The 16697-nt window shown below is 43.2% G+C and overlaps 2 protein-coding genes across 2 annotated transcripts; both read right to left on the bottom strand.

Moving 5' to 3' along the window:
- Positions 1 to 1002: 1002 nt before the first annotated feature.
- On the bottom strand, positions 1003 to 3356 carry plekhf1 (pleckstrin homology domain containing, family F (with FYVE domain) member 1). Its single transcript, XM_068731806.1, has 2 exons — positions 2975 to 3356; positions 1003 to 2340 (listed from the first exon to the last, which is right to left on the bottom strand). Exons 1-2 carry the CDS (start codon positions 3228 to 3230, stop codon positions 1748 to 1750), a joined length of 849 nt encoding a protein of 282 aa, XP_068587907.1. The 5' UTR covers positions 3231 to 3356; the 3' UTR covers positions 1003 to 1747.
- A 3481-nt stretch (positions 3357 to 6837) lies between these two features.
- pop4 (POP4 homolog, ribonuclease P/MRP subunit) lies at positions 6838 to 15835 on the bottom strand. The gene is made up of 7 exons (XM_068731795.1): positions 15707 to 15835; positions 10316 to 10371; positions 9280 to 9509; positions 9074 to 9151; positions 8921 to 8982; positions 8255 to 8356; positions 6838 to 7621 (listed from the first exon to the last, which is right to left on the bottom strand). The coding sequence occupies exons 1-7, from the start codon at positions 15711 to 15713 to the stop codon at positions 7485 to 7487; spliced, it is 672 nt and encodes a 223-aa protein (XP_068587896.1). The 5' UTR covers positions 15714 to 15835; the 3' UTR covers positions 6838 to 7484.
- Positions 15836 to 16697: the final 862 nt, after the last annotated feature.

The raw sequence follows: 16697 nt of genomic DNA, 5'->3' as shown, positions 1-16697 counted from the left end.
CATAAAACTAATAGTATACTATGTCATCAAAAAGGCATAGTATGGTATGTCAAAAAACTCATAGTATTTTATTTTAGAGAATTTTAGAGAACCCCTAACCCTAACCCCGAACCCTGAACCCTAACCCTGAACCCTGAACCCTAACCCTGAACCCCTAACCCTGAACCCTAACCCTAACCCTGAACCCTAACCCTGAACCCCTAACCCTAACCCTGAACCCTGAACCCTAACCCCTAACCCTGAACCCTGAACCCTAACCCTGAACCCCTAACCCTGAACCCTCGGGGACTCACTGACGTCTCCTGGTCACTGGTTGAGAGTGAGAGGCTGTGAGGGCTGGAAAGTCAAAGTATAGCATGGAGAAAAAAACATTATAGAATGTTAAAAAAGTTATTCAAATTCATGGAATACTGTGTGGAAAACAACCATGGAAACTCATTGTGTAGTATGTCAATAAAACCCATTGTACTGAACGTATGAAAAAAAGAATAAAGTCACAGTATATTATGTCAACATACGTCCTGGTAACGTGTATCGAAACAAGTCATTCACAAAGTAACAGTGTAGCATGAAGAAAAGCCACACGTCTCTAAAGCATGTCGAGAAAAGTCAAATATAGCTATTAAAGAGAGAAAAAATTATGAAGAATTAATAGTATAGTATGTCAAAAAAAGTCATTAAAATATATAGTATAGAAAGTCGAAGTCATAAAATAGTATGTCGAAAATAAGTCCTAAAATAATCTTAGTATACCATGACAAACTAAGTCATTTGTTTCAAAAGAATATGAAAAAGTTACAGCATAGTATGTTGAAATGAGTCATAAAGTCACACTATAGTATGTCAAAAATAGTTATTTAGTCGGTTGAAAAAAAGTCATTAAAAGTCAAATTATATTTATCGAAATAAAATCATAAAAAAAAAATCATTGTACAGAATGTTGAAACAAGTCTTTTTAAAAAGCAGTTAGAGTGCTTTACATATTAGAGAAACACACAGCGATGCATATCAATTTCTTTTATTATCACATGCACAACAATTACAGAGAAGCAGCCGTTGGCAATGTAAATCTTCTCCAACAATACTCATAAATGTATAAAATAAAGCAGTCATTTACATTTGTGATAGACACACATACATACAATTACATATGCATGACAGACACAAATTAAAGCACATGACCAAAATCAACACAACTACACAACTAGGCAAACAGAGTAATCACAACGAGTTTTCAGCAGACAAGGACTTGTACCCAATTAGTAATAATTTGAAATCAATTCTGTGTTTTACTGGATGCCAGTTAGGGGAAGGATTGGGGAGATGCGTCTGGAGCAATAAGTATAAAGACATTATTGTGAGGCTTTGCCATGTACACAAACATTGACATATGCACACATGACTGAGATCTGTGTAGTAAAGCAGACTGAGCACATTCTCAGAGACAATCGAGTGACGACTTCACAGCAACAGTCTGGGACAGACAGCATAACGGGAAAAGACAAAATATGAACATAAATAATAAATATATAAACAGGTTTCTTTGACTTAATACATTGTTTTCTTGTTCCGTTAATGGCGGAGTGAGAATGCCTCTTAACTTGCTGCTGCTGCACACAGCTGCGTCAGTATGAGTCCATGTTAGAGAGGAGTATGAGTCCATGTTAGAGAGGAGTATGAGTCCATGTTAGAGAGGCCTGAAGGTCAACACCAGGTTGCTTCTGAGCGGCTGCAGCTCGTCACGCTCTTACGTTTGGGGCTGCGTGTGCTCTGGCTTGAAGTAGACATAGGTGGACCAGGGGTCCATCTGGGAGTTCATCCACTTGCCGGGATCATGGTCCTCCATCTGCTCCTCGGCCTCCTCTTCCTCACTCAATCCATCCACCCCGTCTTCATCCGAGCCGATCTTCTCCGTGCTGCCCCCATTCCCGCGAGACGCCTCCGTGGTCGTCGAGAGACTCGAGTGGCACATGGTGCAGACCCTCAACCACTTAGTCGGGTGAATGTGTCGGATCACCGCTCGCTTCTTGGAGCACGCGCCACAGACCACAAAGCCGCATTTCCGGCAGTGGTGTCGACGCTGGGTCATGGTGAACCTGTCGGAGCAGCGCATGCAGACCGCGGAGGCCTGGTCGGGGATCCAGGTGTTGGCAAAGTCGGACCCGGGCCGGCAGCCAGTGCTCTGCAGCAGAATGGACCGGCAGTCCTCTATGTGTTCGATCCAGGCTCGCTTCTCCTCAGAGGAGGAGGCTGCCACGTAGAAGGACTTGCGTGGTGTACGGATCAACCACTGGTTCCTCATTTGTACGCCGTCCTCCAAGTCCTCAAGCTGGCTGTCCTCTGAAATAAAAACATAAAATGAAAATGAAATAATAGTACAGAGTTTGTTCACCTCTATTCTGTGCAAAATATACATTTAATTGAACGCAACATGAATAGTGCAGTTTAGTTGTTTTTTTCTTTTATGGTTGAAAAATATAAAAATTGTTCTCACAATCAGATTACAGTGACATATATAATGCATGTGACCCTGACCCACATATAACAGAACAGTGAGTTGTTCATGCACCAGGTAGACGTGTTGTTAGACAGAACCAGTTTGACCCGTTTGACCTGCACTTTGTGAACACGTTTCTATATGTGCACAATTTGACCAACTGCAAATGTTGAATACACACAACGCATTTTATTGGCATTTTAAATGTTTTGAGATGTTTAAAGATAACAAATCCAATAGAATCATTTCCTGATGGCCAAAGTTGCCGTGTAGTTTATTTATACTGTAACTGGCTACGTTTCAAAGTACTCTGACCCAACTAGCTGTCGCTCATTGTTGGGTTCTATGCAGGCTCCAGTAGTACCTGGCTTGCACTGGTTACCTGTGACTTGTTTACTGTCACAGCATTTGAAGACCCGAACAATGATCGAGCGGTGATGCCGAACCTCTCCCCTCAGGTGTGTCCGTGTCGCTCACCTAGAGGGATGATCTTCTGTTTCTTGTGCCAGTGGCCGTTCAGAATGATGCTTCCGTACACCAGCACGTCGTTGAAGAGGAAGAAGACTTTGGGCTGTGGCCCCCGACGGCTCATCTTCATCAGCTTGCCCTCTCCGATCAGAACCCGATCCGGCGCGTACAGAGGCTTCCCCGACGGCCCGAACGAGTTCTCCACGGCGTGGATGCGGTCCCGGTTATCCTGGGCAAACATCAGCTGGTTCGCCATGGTGCCCATTTGTATTTAGTTGACGAGTGAACAAGAGCCCTGTTGTCAGTGAGCTGATGTCGTTCTGTTGCATATAGTTCCACGTTTCTGTGGGCGCGAGACGCTGTCCTGTGCTCGTGCAGTCTGACACAAGCTGCAGCGCAGCGGCGCCTTTTGAAGTGGTGGTGACGCGTCGTGGTGACACAATAGGTACTTCCCGGATTAAGATTCAGCTTTAAGACAACCCATTTAGGAAGAAGTTCGGGTGGAGGAAGTCCGTGACGATGTCCTGCTGGGCGTTGTTCACAAGTCCTGTCTTCAGGCTGAACCTACCAGACTCTACCGGGAAGGACTTCTGGAGGAAAGTTGTTTTGACTGACGGTTCATTCAAAAGAACGTGTGGCTCGCGCTGTTTCCAACTCATGGCTGTCTCAACATGCACTCCATCACCAAACTGGTGAATTTTAAATGAAAGGTTGAAATTTAGACACAACCTCACAAAGTACAGCAAGGTGGAAAGAGTAAGGAGGCTCCACAATCTCATTCATAATAACTACTGGAACTTTACTCCAGACTTCATCTGCTTCAGCTTTATGGGAGCTTTTCATATTCATAATGATGACTTTAGAGACTTCGTTTCTAGCATTTAGCAATCAAGAAGAATGAATTCAAATAATGGCCTTGAAGAATATTGACTGAGGAGTAGCACTCTTTGATTTTCATTTACGGAGATTAAAAAAAAAAAAAAGAATCGTGAAAATTGTCAGCTGTGGTGTCAGGAAAGTTTGTGAGCTGAGGACTCACTCTCTCGATATATATACATATATACATATATATATATATATACATATATACATATATATATACATATATATATATATATATACATATATACATATATATATACATATATACATATATGTATATATATATATATATACATATAGACATGTATATATATATATATATATACATATATATATATATATATACATGTATATATATATATATATATATATACATATACATGTATATATATATATATATATATATATATATATATACATGTATATATATATATATATATATATATACATATACATGTATATATGTATATATATATATATATATATACATATACATGTATATATATATATATATATATACATATACATATATATATATATATATATATATATATATATATATACACAGTGCTGTGAAAAAGTATTTGCCCCCTTCCTGGTTTCTTATTTTTTTGCATATTTGTCACACTTAAATGTTTCAGATCATCAAACTAATTTTGATATTAGACAAAGATAACCAGAGTAAATACAAAATGCAGTTTTTAAATGATGATTTAATTTATTAAGGGAGAAAAGCTATCCAAACCTACTTGCCCCTGTGTGAAAAAGTAATTGCCCCCTAAACCTGATAACTGGTTTTGTCACCCTTGGCGGCAACAATTGCAATCCAGCGTTTGTGATAACTGACAATGAGTCTTTCACATCGCTGTGGAAGAATTTTGGCCCACTGTTATTTGCAGAATTGTTTTAATTCAGCCACATTGGATGGTTTTTGATCAGAAACGGCTTGTTGAAGCTCAGCCACAGCATCTCAATCAGATTTAAGTCCAGACTTCGACCAGGCCACTCCAGAACCTTCTTTTTGCTTTTTTTGAGCCATTCAGAGGTGGACTTGCTGGACTTGCTGGTGTGTTTTGGATCATTGTCCTGCTGCATAACCAAAGTGTGCTTGAGCTTGAGGTCACGAACTGATGGCCGGACATTCTCCTTCAGGATCTTCTGGTAGACAGCAGAACTCAGGGTTCCATAAATTATGGCAAGTTGTCCAGGTCCTGAAGCTGCAAAGCAGCCCCAGACCATCACACCACCACCACCATGTGTGACTGTTGCTATGATGTTGTTTTTATGAAATGCTGTGTCAGTTTTACTCCAGATGTAACGGGACCACACCTTCCAAAAAGTTCAACTTTTGTCTCGTCAGTCCACAGAATATTTGCCCAAAAGTCTCGGGGATCATCAAGATGTTTTTTGGTAAATGTGAGACGAGTCTTTGTGTTCTTTTTGCTCAGCAGTGTCTTTCTCCTCAGAACTGTCCCATGATGCTATTTGTGCTCAGTCTGTTTCTTATTGTTGAATCATGAACACTGATCTTAACTGAGGAGACTGAGGCCTGAAGTTCTTCACATGTTGTTCTGGGGTCTTTCCGGACTGATTCATGTCAGTTACTTTGTTTCTCATCTGTTCTTGAATTTCTTTACATGATGTGTTGCTTTTTGAGATCTTTTAGCCGACTTCACTTTGTCAGACAGGTTCTATTTAAGTGATTTCTTGATTCAACAGGTCTGGCAGTAATCAGGCCTGGGTGTGGATCGTGAAATTGAACTCAGCTTTCCAAAAAAAATCACAGTTGATTCATGATTTATCAAGGGGGGGCAATTACTTTTTCACACAGGGCCAAGTAGGTTTGGATAGCTTTACTCCCTTAATAAATTAAATCATCATTTGAAAACTGCATTTTGTATTTACTCGGGTTATCTTTGTCTAATATTAAAAAACATTTGATGATCTGAAACATTTAAGTGTGACAAATATGCAAAACAATAAGAAACCAGGAAGGGGGCAAATACTTTTTCACAGCACTGTGTGTGTGTGTACACACACACACACACACACACACACACACACACACACACACACACACACACCTTGTCACAGAGAGAACAGCAGGTGTGTCTGATAACATGAATGATGGCTCGGCTCTATTCAAGTGTTCCCAGCAAACTGAGTTCAGACATTTTTTCATTTCATCATTTCCACCTGTGCTTTCCCCAGTGTGACGCGTCAAGACGTCTTCTGTGAAAAGACACCGCGCCTCGGTGCATTAGTTGGCATTGCACAACAATACCTAAACTACATTTTTGCAACACTTCCATTATGTACTCCAGGAGAGTTGATCGAGGTTTTTGTAAAGGGGGCTTTCTGAGATGTGCATTATATTGAGATGTATTCTCGTCTTCACACAAAGCACCAGCTACAAACCTGGAAGTCTGGATTCTGCCGTTTCAATCAGATAATCTGATGCGAGTGACACCCGTGTGTGCCCGCATGTCTCGTGAACCCACACGGTCGTCTTTAAATAGCACAGCGATGAAAAGAAGAAAGAATAATACATTATTTCTGCTCTGTCAAAACAAGCACTGTTCTAGGTCACTGTTCTGTCAGTATCTGGTTGGACTGGTTCTCTTTAAACAGGAAGCAGTCCGGGAAGCAAAATGGAATGTGAGAGAGAAAAACGTGCAGAACTCCTTCACCTGCCGCTGAGTTCAGGAAAGTACCGACACACGGCGATGTGCGCGGCTTATAGTCGGCCGTGCGTCACGTCTTTCTGTTACAAAAGAGTGCAGTACACTTGTGTGGTTACAACGAAATGTTTGCTTTGTTCTCCTCTGTACAACACACGATGAATAATAAAACCAGTGAGCTACATACTGCTGTCCAACAGGGGGCATCTTCTCCACCTGGCTGCCTACATGTCGCTCTAAAGGTCATCAATCAGCTCAATGACAGTTATTCATTCACTCCACTGAGAGCAGAAGAAGAACGCCGAGAGCTGAACTCAAGCAACATTTATTCAGAGCATGAGAGTCACAGTTTGCTGAAACAGTCGTTTGAAACGATTAATTAACGTGTTCTTCCATTAAAATTAATACAAAATAAAAAAACTTCTGTTCTCATGTTTGTCTCGAGGGAACCAGTGCAAAGGCTTTGAGCGCAACACAACCTTTTAAACGATGACAAAGTATGCATTTCATTTAAAAAACATGAGGTTGAAAAAACGAATAATCCTAAAATAAATACGACCAGGAAGCAGAATGAAACTAGCCTGCTGTCTCCAGGGTCTCCGCTCTGTAACCCAGCCTTCAGTCAAGAGTCCCACACCTCCACAGAGCGAGACGTCTCCTCCAGCTGATCGCCTCACGCCAACGTCAGGCTCCTGATGACATCAGACTTGACTCCTCACACAGAGGACATTGTACAACGTTGATCACTGTACTCCCCATGACAAGTCAACTGAGTGCCAGTATGGTGGAGTTCACCTTTAATATAAAGTGACACCTATTTGTGAAAGTCGTCCATATTGGGTTTGGTGTCCCCGCCGTTGTGACTTCTAATAGACGGCAGTAGAAGTGATCGCGTGACTGCGTCACGCGTCTCTGCGTCACGCGTCTCTGCGTCACGCTGGTCCCGTGGCAACGCCTCACAAGTCGATGCTTCCTCTCACTTTGAACTTCTTGGCGGAGCGCTCGCTGGCTCGCTGCTCAAACTTGCTCCCGTAGATGTGCGAGACGAAGCCGTTGATCTCCACCGCAAACACGCTGTTCCTCTTCGGGATCACTGCGACAAGAACAAGAGCAGGGCGTCAAAGCAGGCGCTCAGACAAACCGCTAGGCTTCCTTGACAGAGCAAGTCCAGCTAGGCGGCTGAGCCAGAACACTGAGTCAGAACACTGAGTCAGAACACTGATCCAGAACACTGAGCCAGAACACTGAGTCAGAACACTGATCCAGAACACTGAGCCAGAACACTGAGTCAGAACACTGAGTCAGAACACTGATCCAGAACACTGATCCAGAACACTGAGTCAGAACACTGATCCAGAACACTGAGCCAGAACACTGAGTCAGAACACTGTTAAACTGTCACACTGTCATCCAGGGATCCAGTGACCTTTGGTTGCACTGGTGCATCTAACTTTTAGGCCAATTCATTTGTTAATTGATCTTCATTTGAGTAAATATTTTGCAGCCAAATATAATAGTTTAAAGGATATTTAACATTTGTTTCTTTATAATGCATTTCATATTTGACTTCTTTCCCCGACTATGCAGCCCTGTCGTGCATAGCAGGCAAGAGTAGATACAGAGTAGAAAACCTGATGAACAGCAGCGCAGGCTGTGATGCTCGGAGTACTGCCATGTAGTGGTGGTGGTGTGTGGACTGACAGTTTGAAGGGTTTTGCGGTCTTACCTTTCAGTTTGTCTTCTTTGGTGATGATTTTGAAGATGTGTTTAAACTCTTGGACTAGAATCCCTGCGGCGCCGACATATGACGGGCATTTAGAGCGGACCACTGCGAGAGAGAGAGAAGAAGAAGCAGACTATTAGTACAACTCTGCATCCAGATGATGGTATTCAGGAACAACAGGTCCAATAAAGCACAGGTGACACAGTTCAACATGATGTGCACCATTCAGTAGGTCACATGTCACACTTACCCCGTGTTAAAAACATGCACTGAACTGAACACAGCACTGAACACTGAACTGACCCACGCTGTCGCTTTAACAGTCGGTATGCTTTGGTGGATAATCTTTGAGCCAAAGTTGATGAACTTGATGATTACATTTGCAGAAATTGGGCGCTGAAGGTTATGAAGTGCCTAAATATGCCACTGCAGCAGCTCCAGCAGCTGACTGCTGGTGAGCGGTCAGATCCACAGATGCATCGACCTACACATACGAACATCTGCCGATGCTGAATTTGAATTAAAGTGGTGGTATTGTAGGATGCAGCACAAGTTTAACCCCTCAGAATGTCGGCTTTACACACATTATTAAGTTGCTGTCTTGCTTTTCTGTGTTTTGAGACTAAAATATATCCAAACTAAGGACGTGTAAAGACGTTAAAGATCTACCTGTGATGATGGCACCGTGGAAGTCTGCCTTCAGAAGCTTCTGTTGCACAAACTGTGGACTGCTGTAAAAAACACAACGTAACATACGAGACTTCAGAAATCGCTTCATAAAGGCCGGAAATGAGGAATCTGCATCGATCCAAACTGATTTACCACGTTGGTTTCAATCCGTTACACAGGTCAACGACGTACTGTCGCCAGAGTTCATGCAGAGGCAGGAAGAGCTCGTATCTGTGGTGATGGGGGGAGGGGGGGGGGGGGGGGAGGTCAACAACTGGCTAGATGGGAAACGTGTCACAATCGATTCAGACTGTTTTTAAACAGGGACTGCTCATCCTTCAGATCCTCATTTCACCAACCTCTGGTGCTCAGGGTTGATCTGGAAGATCTTCATCGCCCTCTTCTGCCGAGCGTTCAGTCCTTTGGCTCTCTTGCTCTTCCTCTTGGACTTGTCCTTCTTGGGCCTGGCGTAGCCCAGCACCACCGCCTTGTGGGTCAGCATGGTCCTCAGATTGTGGTGCGAGTTCTGCTGAATGCTGTTCTTCAGGAACGCCAGGGTGAAGGCCTCGGCTTTATATTTGGGCCGAGACTGGAAATGAGAGAGTGACACCGCGGACATTAACAGAGATGAGAAGAGTAGTTTTTCTTCTTCTTCTTGTAAGCAGGATTGGAGACGCTACTTTAAGCTTCCAGTTACTTCACAGTGGAAGAGGTTGAACTACAGCTGAGCTACTCTGGGAAACATCTAGTTAATTAAAGCTACTTAGAAAAGGTAGTAAATATATACATAACTAAATATACTGTTTTTATCACCTCGCAGTTTACATCCATGTCTGTCCAAAACTTCATCACTTCATCGTTTTATCCTCTTACACATTTCTATGATATTGTCACAATAAGCATGTGCATTTTTTCGTTATAAAATAAAAATAAAATACTTTTTAGACTTATGTAGTGGTCTATAAAATGGACCGTTGTTTTACTTGCATCTCACTTGTGCAATCTTAAAAACTGATGAAAGCATTATAAAAACATAAATATATGTTGAAAAACGTACATTTAAAAAGAACATCAACATATTTTTTGATGATCGTGTGTAGACAAATATAAAATGTCAGAAAAATATGGAAAATGGATTTTCCAGTTTCAAATGTCTTCTTGTATCCAACCAACAGTCCAAATCCAAAGATTAATTTTACTATGGTTACATGATCAGCAGTCCAGAAAAACAACAAAAACAATGAACTGATTATCAAAATAGTTGCTGATTTATACATTGTTTTGGATCTCATATCACTCTTTTCTGCAGTAGTCTGCATGAGATTACACATCTGGAATAAGACATTTCATACACTATACAGCACATCCTTCGTCTACGTAGCGGTACCTGCTTACCTCAACGCCAAGAACCTTCACCAGATCCTGAGGAATTGTGGCTCGAACAAGCGCTTCTGTTGAACAGGACAAACAAACCCAGTATTACACACCAGCTAATCAACTTACTGAGGTACTGGACCAGAACGCAGGAGAGGCTGTTGGCTCTCTTTAAAGCGAACACGAGAAAAAGCATTCAGCTCACCTCCAGCACCATCATCATGTACATAATGTACTTAGTGACAATACCGCCAGTGCTAGAGAGTTAGATATCACGAGGACACCTGAAGCCGTTGTAGAACAAGTGCAAACACTGAGAACTGAATGGTCCGGTGTCGGGGTTGGTGATCACATCGATTTGGGTTGGTTGACAAAATTAGCCGTCCAGGAATAAGATCATTTTGTTGGTTTTTTGGGGCACTGATGAATGAGGTTAGCAGTTGTCCAACGACAACCTCTCCACAGTCTTAATCTTTGGTTTGGGTACATGTCTCTAATGTCTTTCTCTAACTAGAGCCTCAGCGGAACCACATTAAAAGAGCAGACTGGGGGAGGGAGGGAGGGTGTTTACAGACCTGTCTGGCTAGTTACACAAATCCCCTTCAGCACAAAGTCAGACTGAGAAAGTACAGACTCACTTCCACTGATAATAGCAACGCACTTCAAAAGGTTCAGACAGAGGCTGACGACATGTTTCAGACGAAGCGTCTTTCTGTGGGGAGAGCTTAATCTCAATACAAGTATCAAAACGTGACAATAATGTGCCATCGAGTCATCATCTTGTTGATTTACTCTTTGATCAGACAGTTTAAGCTCTGCTCAGCAGCTACATTTAACGTGGGACGTCTTTTGTTAAAGCTGCCTTATCTAATCAGTTTTTAGGGATTTGGGGGCAAAACTCCACGAACAAACCCTCCCGTTGGACGTGTTATGACCTTGTAGAGGTGATATACCTGACGAGTTCAGCAACCTGCTGCCCGTTAACACATCCAGCGGAGGAAGATCAGATTCATTTGGAGTCGTGTTTGTAGCTGAGACATGTAAGGCCCGGACCACACTGCTCACGTGAGCAGCGTCGCAGAACCTCTCGCCGTCGCCATCTTGGATTATTTTTTTTTTTGCAACCATATTTGGAATGCGGCGGAGTGACGTAGAGACGCCGTATACGGCTCAATCACAGTAAGCCCGCCCTAAAGCATCCCCTACTTTGTGGTCTATTTGACTCTAAATGGAACCGAACCCTGAATAAACCAGACCTGACAACTCTGTGGAAGGAACCCGTCAATCTCAAATTAGCCCCGCCCCCTGGCAGCAGCAGCAGCTGAGGCAGCAGATACACACCGTGTGGCCCCGAGACAACATTCACTTTTTTTTAGCTCTACTTTTGCTCTCTTGGGAAATATCTGGTTCTTTAGCTGCTACGGGTTCCACTGCGCATATTTTCACTTTTTATTATTTATTATTATTAAAACAGCTGCCTGCTGGGAAGCAGAAACGGGGTAAATGAGAGCAGAGAGAAGTGGTGGGCTGTGAAACCAAAACAACAGGCTTAAAGATGCTGAAACGCTCCTCAGACCGGAGACAGACTTAATGTTTAGCAAGCGTTTGCATGATGCTGCCTCGCGTAGCCTGCTGGTTGTGTACTCAGACAGAAATGAAAGCCTTGGTTACGGACATTAGCCGACGCAGAATCATGACGAGAACAAATGTAAGCTTTTAGTTTACGCTATGTTCACACTACCAGCGACAAAGCGGCCAATCAAAGCCAGCATGTTCTAGTTGAAACGGATCAGAATGAAACTAAAACATGTGATTTTCCGCCTCATTGGAGCCCTGAAGAAAGTTGGGAGCTGCACTTTGATTTGTGTGCAGCTTTGTTTCACCGACATCCATTGAAAGTTACTTATAGTGTGGAATGTGGTCGACGTGGTTAAACAGCAACAAAACCTCTGATCTTAGAGCTGAAGGGAACGGCACCGCCTGTGGCCCTTTGACATTACATGTAACCATTTATTGAATATTGCATCTTTAAAATGAAAACATGTCTGACATACATGTTAAATACTGTAGGTGGAGGATGAGAAAGAGGCAACAGACCTTTCTCATATCACACATCTGGATTTGTTGAAGCAGTAAACTCACAGGTGGAAGTTATACATTTTAATCAAGAGTTCCAGAGAGCGCTGAGGCAGCATGAGATACCAGCATGCTGGAAAATGGGCACATTAGAACAGAATATTATCCACATCATTGATTAGGTCGAGTCTTCCACACGATAGACAAATGAACACAGTAGTACTGCAGAGATAAAAAAACAAAGCTGCTGTTCACTTAAAGACAAAGTCCACCCTCCTTTCTTTGTTAACAAAGAGTTCAATGACGCGGTCGTACAGAACATCGGTGCGGTTCAGTTCCAGCAAGAGGTCCTTCTCGATGGCCATGAACGCCAGCGATGACAGTCGAGGCTCCCCAGTCGTACTTCTTGAATACGCTTCGATGCGTTTGAGGGCTGAAAACTCCCGCTCGACAGAGGCGGTCGATATCGGGATCGTCACCGCCAAACATGCCAGAGCGAACACTTGAGGCATGCTCTCCACCAGAGCTTTCTGCTGAAGGAAAGCCAGTAGATCAGCGGGGCTTTTTCGTTCAAAGCCAGCAATGCCGTACATTACAGTCAGTTCTGTTTTCAGCCGCGTCAGATCAAACAGAGATCCGTGACTCTGCGTTAGGCCGGAGAACGCTGAATCCGGGAACTTCTTCCGATATGCCAGAAACTGCTGGGGGTCGAGGAGGGAGAGAAACATTAATTTCTCGTGGTCTTTGAACCGATTTCCTATCTGGGCAACAATGTTGTCCAAGATATCGCTGTGGAGTTTCTGGTACCGTGCACGAATGTCTCCCTCTGCTTGGCCTCTTTGTGCGCTTGGGGAACCTGCTATGTGGACAGTGGACTCAAAAATGTCAGCAAACCGTCCCTTTTCCCGCCCAATAGTGTAACAAACATCATCCACTATTTTCAGACAGAACTTTACGTCCAGTTTTTCGTTCTCTAGTACTCTAAAAAGCACATCCGAATACTCAAAAATCCCATGGAAAGTGGACAGCAAAAAAGTAAACTCAAAGTTCTCCAGGCGGGCTTTGTATGCGTCGGCACAGCGCACAGACTCCTGGTCGTACTCGTCATGGTGCTCCAGGATGTGCTCACAAAGCTCCTGCAGGGCGGCTCTCTTCTCAGAGACCTCGTTGACCAGTTCAGAGCCACATTGCCACCGTGTTGGTGGCACACGAGGAAGACGCCGCTGGCAGATGTCGTCGAGCAGCTGTGTGCACTTTGGGGACCTGGAGAAAAACGCAGCGAGGCCGTTGAGATGTGAAAAAAACGTTTTACATTCTCTCAGCTTTGAGGCCCCTTGAGTCAGCACTGAATTCAGCCGATGGGCATAGCAGTGTAGAAATAAAGCCAGAGGAGCCTTCTCTTTAACTTTAGCCTGCACTCCATTGAGTCCAGACGCGTTGACCGCTGCTCCATCAAAGCACTGAGCCACAACTTTGTCCAGACAATCGTGGTCCTCCAGGAATCGGACGAGAAGAGCAGCAACGTCATCGGCTCTCTTGTTGCCGGTGACGGCGTCAAATCTGACAAACCGTTCCTTGACGCCGGTATCCGTCACATAGCGGAGCACCAGCGCCAGCTGCGCTGTATTACTCACATCCGTGGTTTCGTCCACCATAACAGCGACAAAAAGTGCTTGATTTATCTCGCGTCTGATCTCCTCTCCCATCACTTCAGCTACAGCACTGATCAGGTCGCTCTGTATTGTGCCCGAGGTCCCGGTAAACACTTGGTTCGTAGAAAGGTGGAAGTGTAAGTCTGTGTCGTGCTCGGCCAGAAAGGAAAGTAGCTCCACATAGTTGCCCCTATTTGTGGACTCCTTACTTTCGTCGTGTCCCCTGAATGAGAGCTCCTGTTTACCCAAAAAGATGACACAATCTATCAGTCTTTTCAGTATTTCTCTATTTTTCCCAACTTTTTCGTTGTGGAGCTTCGTTTCCCTGCGAACCTGTTCATTGAGCTGTAGATCCACTCGGGTCTCCCCAAAAGTTTTCGAAAGCACCGTAGCTTGTAAGTGTCCCGTCGTGCTTTGGTGTCTTGTTGCTGCCTTGGTCAGGCAATTCAGGTTTGCAAATCCAGCGTGGCTCCAAACACCAACACGCTCAGTTGAAAATAAAACGCATTTCCAGCAATACAACTTGCAACTCTTCACCGACGCCGTCAGCCAGGAGTACCGTCGGTAGTTGGTGGACTGAAAGTGGCGCACATATCCATTTCCTTGCTTGGTCAGGGCTGCTAGCTCTGGGGTTGGCCGTCCCTTTCTGACGATGTCCAGCTTTTCCTCAAATGTCCTTCTCCAGAAAGGCGTCTCCAGTAAATCCGCCACCAAATCCGTTTCTTCTCCTCCTTCAGCCATTGAGTGTTAAAAAACAAACATGCTAGTTAAAAAAAAAAGAATCTACAGCAAGCAAAACGCTAAAAATGTCATGTCAAGTAAAAACTTCTTACATACAGTATCTCTAAACTTTAGCTCTTACTACTACAACGTTGTGCTAGCTAGTTCACAACAGTCACGCTAGCCCACTGACCAATCAAGCTGCACCTTAATGCTGACGTAGTTGTAGGTCAGCTAGAAGCTCTGGCGTCAAAGAACACGCCCACCATGTCAAACTAAAGACCTGATTGGTTGAAGATGATGACAATCAACAATATCGTCCCCATTCACTTAAACCGCAAAGGGATTCACTTGTGAGTCTGAAGGCCTCCGGGCGGATTTGTTTTACTTAGAGACAACAAAGAGGTGAACTCTGATTGGATAAGAGCTCTACTTAAAACAAGCTGCACTCCACCACAGAGCAACAGAGCAACACAGGAGCTGTGCAATGAGATAATGAGCTAATGGGAAAAATAATTGTTATAAAATAGCTTTAACTTTGTGAATCTGTTTAAGCCAGCAGAGATGGGAAGCTGGCGCTGACGACCCACCACTGTTACATAAGCTAACGTTAGCCTTTAGTTATATAACCTGTATGGTTATACAGGCGAGGTGGCTTTGCTTGTATTTGTACTCTTGTATTAGATATTTTGAATGCAGGTTTATTATTTAAAATATTACTGTATAGCTCCACTGCTTCAACAGAATCCCTACTGTTGACTGTAGACCCTTAACGTCACACAGACATCATAACGTTAAAGAGGTTAAACCGAGCCGGGTCAAAGCAGACAAAGCGAGGGAACGTATCGTTGGATTAGAAACGTTGACGCGAGTTTGACTAATGTCGGGTTAATGGGTCAGAAATAACTACGTCATGATTACTTCATAACCGAAACGTTACTTCCCTCTCGGAAATAAAACTCACCGTCCATATTTATGTTCTCGCCGACTTCACGAAGAAAACGGTGGGAAATCCAACACTTTCTAACTGCAGAGAAACTGATGAACACATGTGTTTTGATTCTCACACGAGTTCACTTCCTATACCGTCTTCTTCTTCTGTCCCTTCTAAACGGCAGACTCTCCGCCGCGAGGCGCACTGGCGCCCTCTACGGTCTGTACCACGCATCACAAGTCCTTTCTAATGAGTATCTGTAGATTTAAGACATTTGTAAACATCCAGATGCGATTGCCAGCCTTTTCAAAAGAAAGCGACGGATTAAAAAAACCAATATATTCGTTGTATCAATCTGTACTGGTGCCGTCATTCACAGCCTCTACATTCAGTATGGAACTTGCGTTTTTTGTGTTGCCAACATTTTTAAAACTAGTGAAACACAACATTAATTAATAAATATAACAAGATGTGATATTGCCCACAATAAATACAGAGGAGCCGGATTCTAACCTTCACTCTGATATAGATAGACAGATACTTCGACACATACAAAGCACTGATACAAACTAAATAAGGAATAAAAACATATGGAAAAAAACAGCAGCTATCAAGATCCCAGAACAACTGCGGAGAACCGTCACTATCGTAAGAAACGTACAGAATGCTGCTGTGTATCAAAGTCGGGCTGTGTGCACTATTAAAGCAAAAAAATATAATTAAAACCAGTTGTACACAGGGAAAGAAATAATACAACTAAGAATACTTTCATAATATGATTTTTTAACAAAATAAATTGGATATTTAATGTTATTTTGTTTTTTTAACAAATGGACATCTACTGTCATAGCCTGGCTAACTGAACTATGTTATCTGCCAGTAATTGATATGTCATTATGACCTTCACATTGAGGAGACACAGCATCACTTGTAACACAATGAGGTGAGATGGTCAGACGTCTCTTGATGAGGTTATCATGAACAGACAAGCTCCCAGTCTCCCTCTTCCTACAGCTAGCTA

Source organism: Cebidichthys violaceus, unplaced genomic scaffold, assembly GCF_023349555.1.
Source record: "Cebidichthys violaceus isolate CVI_PGR_0920_01 unplaced genomic scaffold, fCebVio1.0.p SCAF_105, whole genome shotgun sequence".
Taxonomy (NCBI): Eukaryota; Metazoa; Chordata; class Actinopteri; order Perciformes; family Stichaeidae; genus Cebidichthys; species Cebidichthys violaceus.
This window is presented reverse-complemented; position numbering and strand designations above follow the sequence as displayed.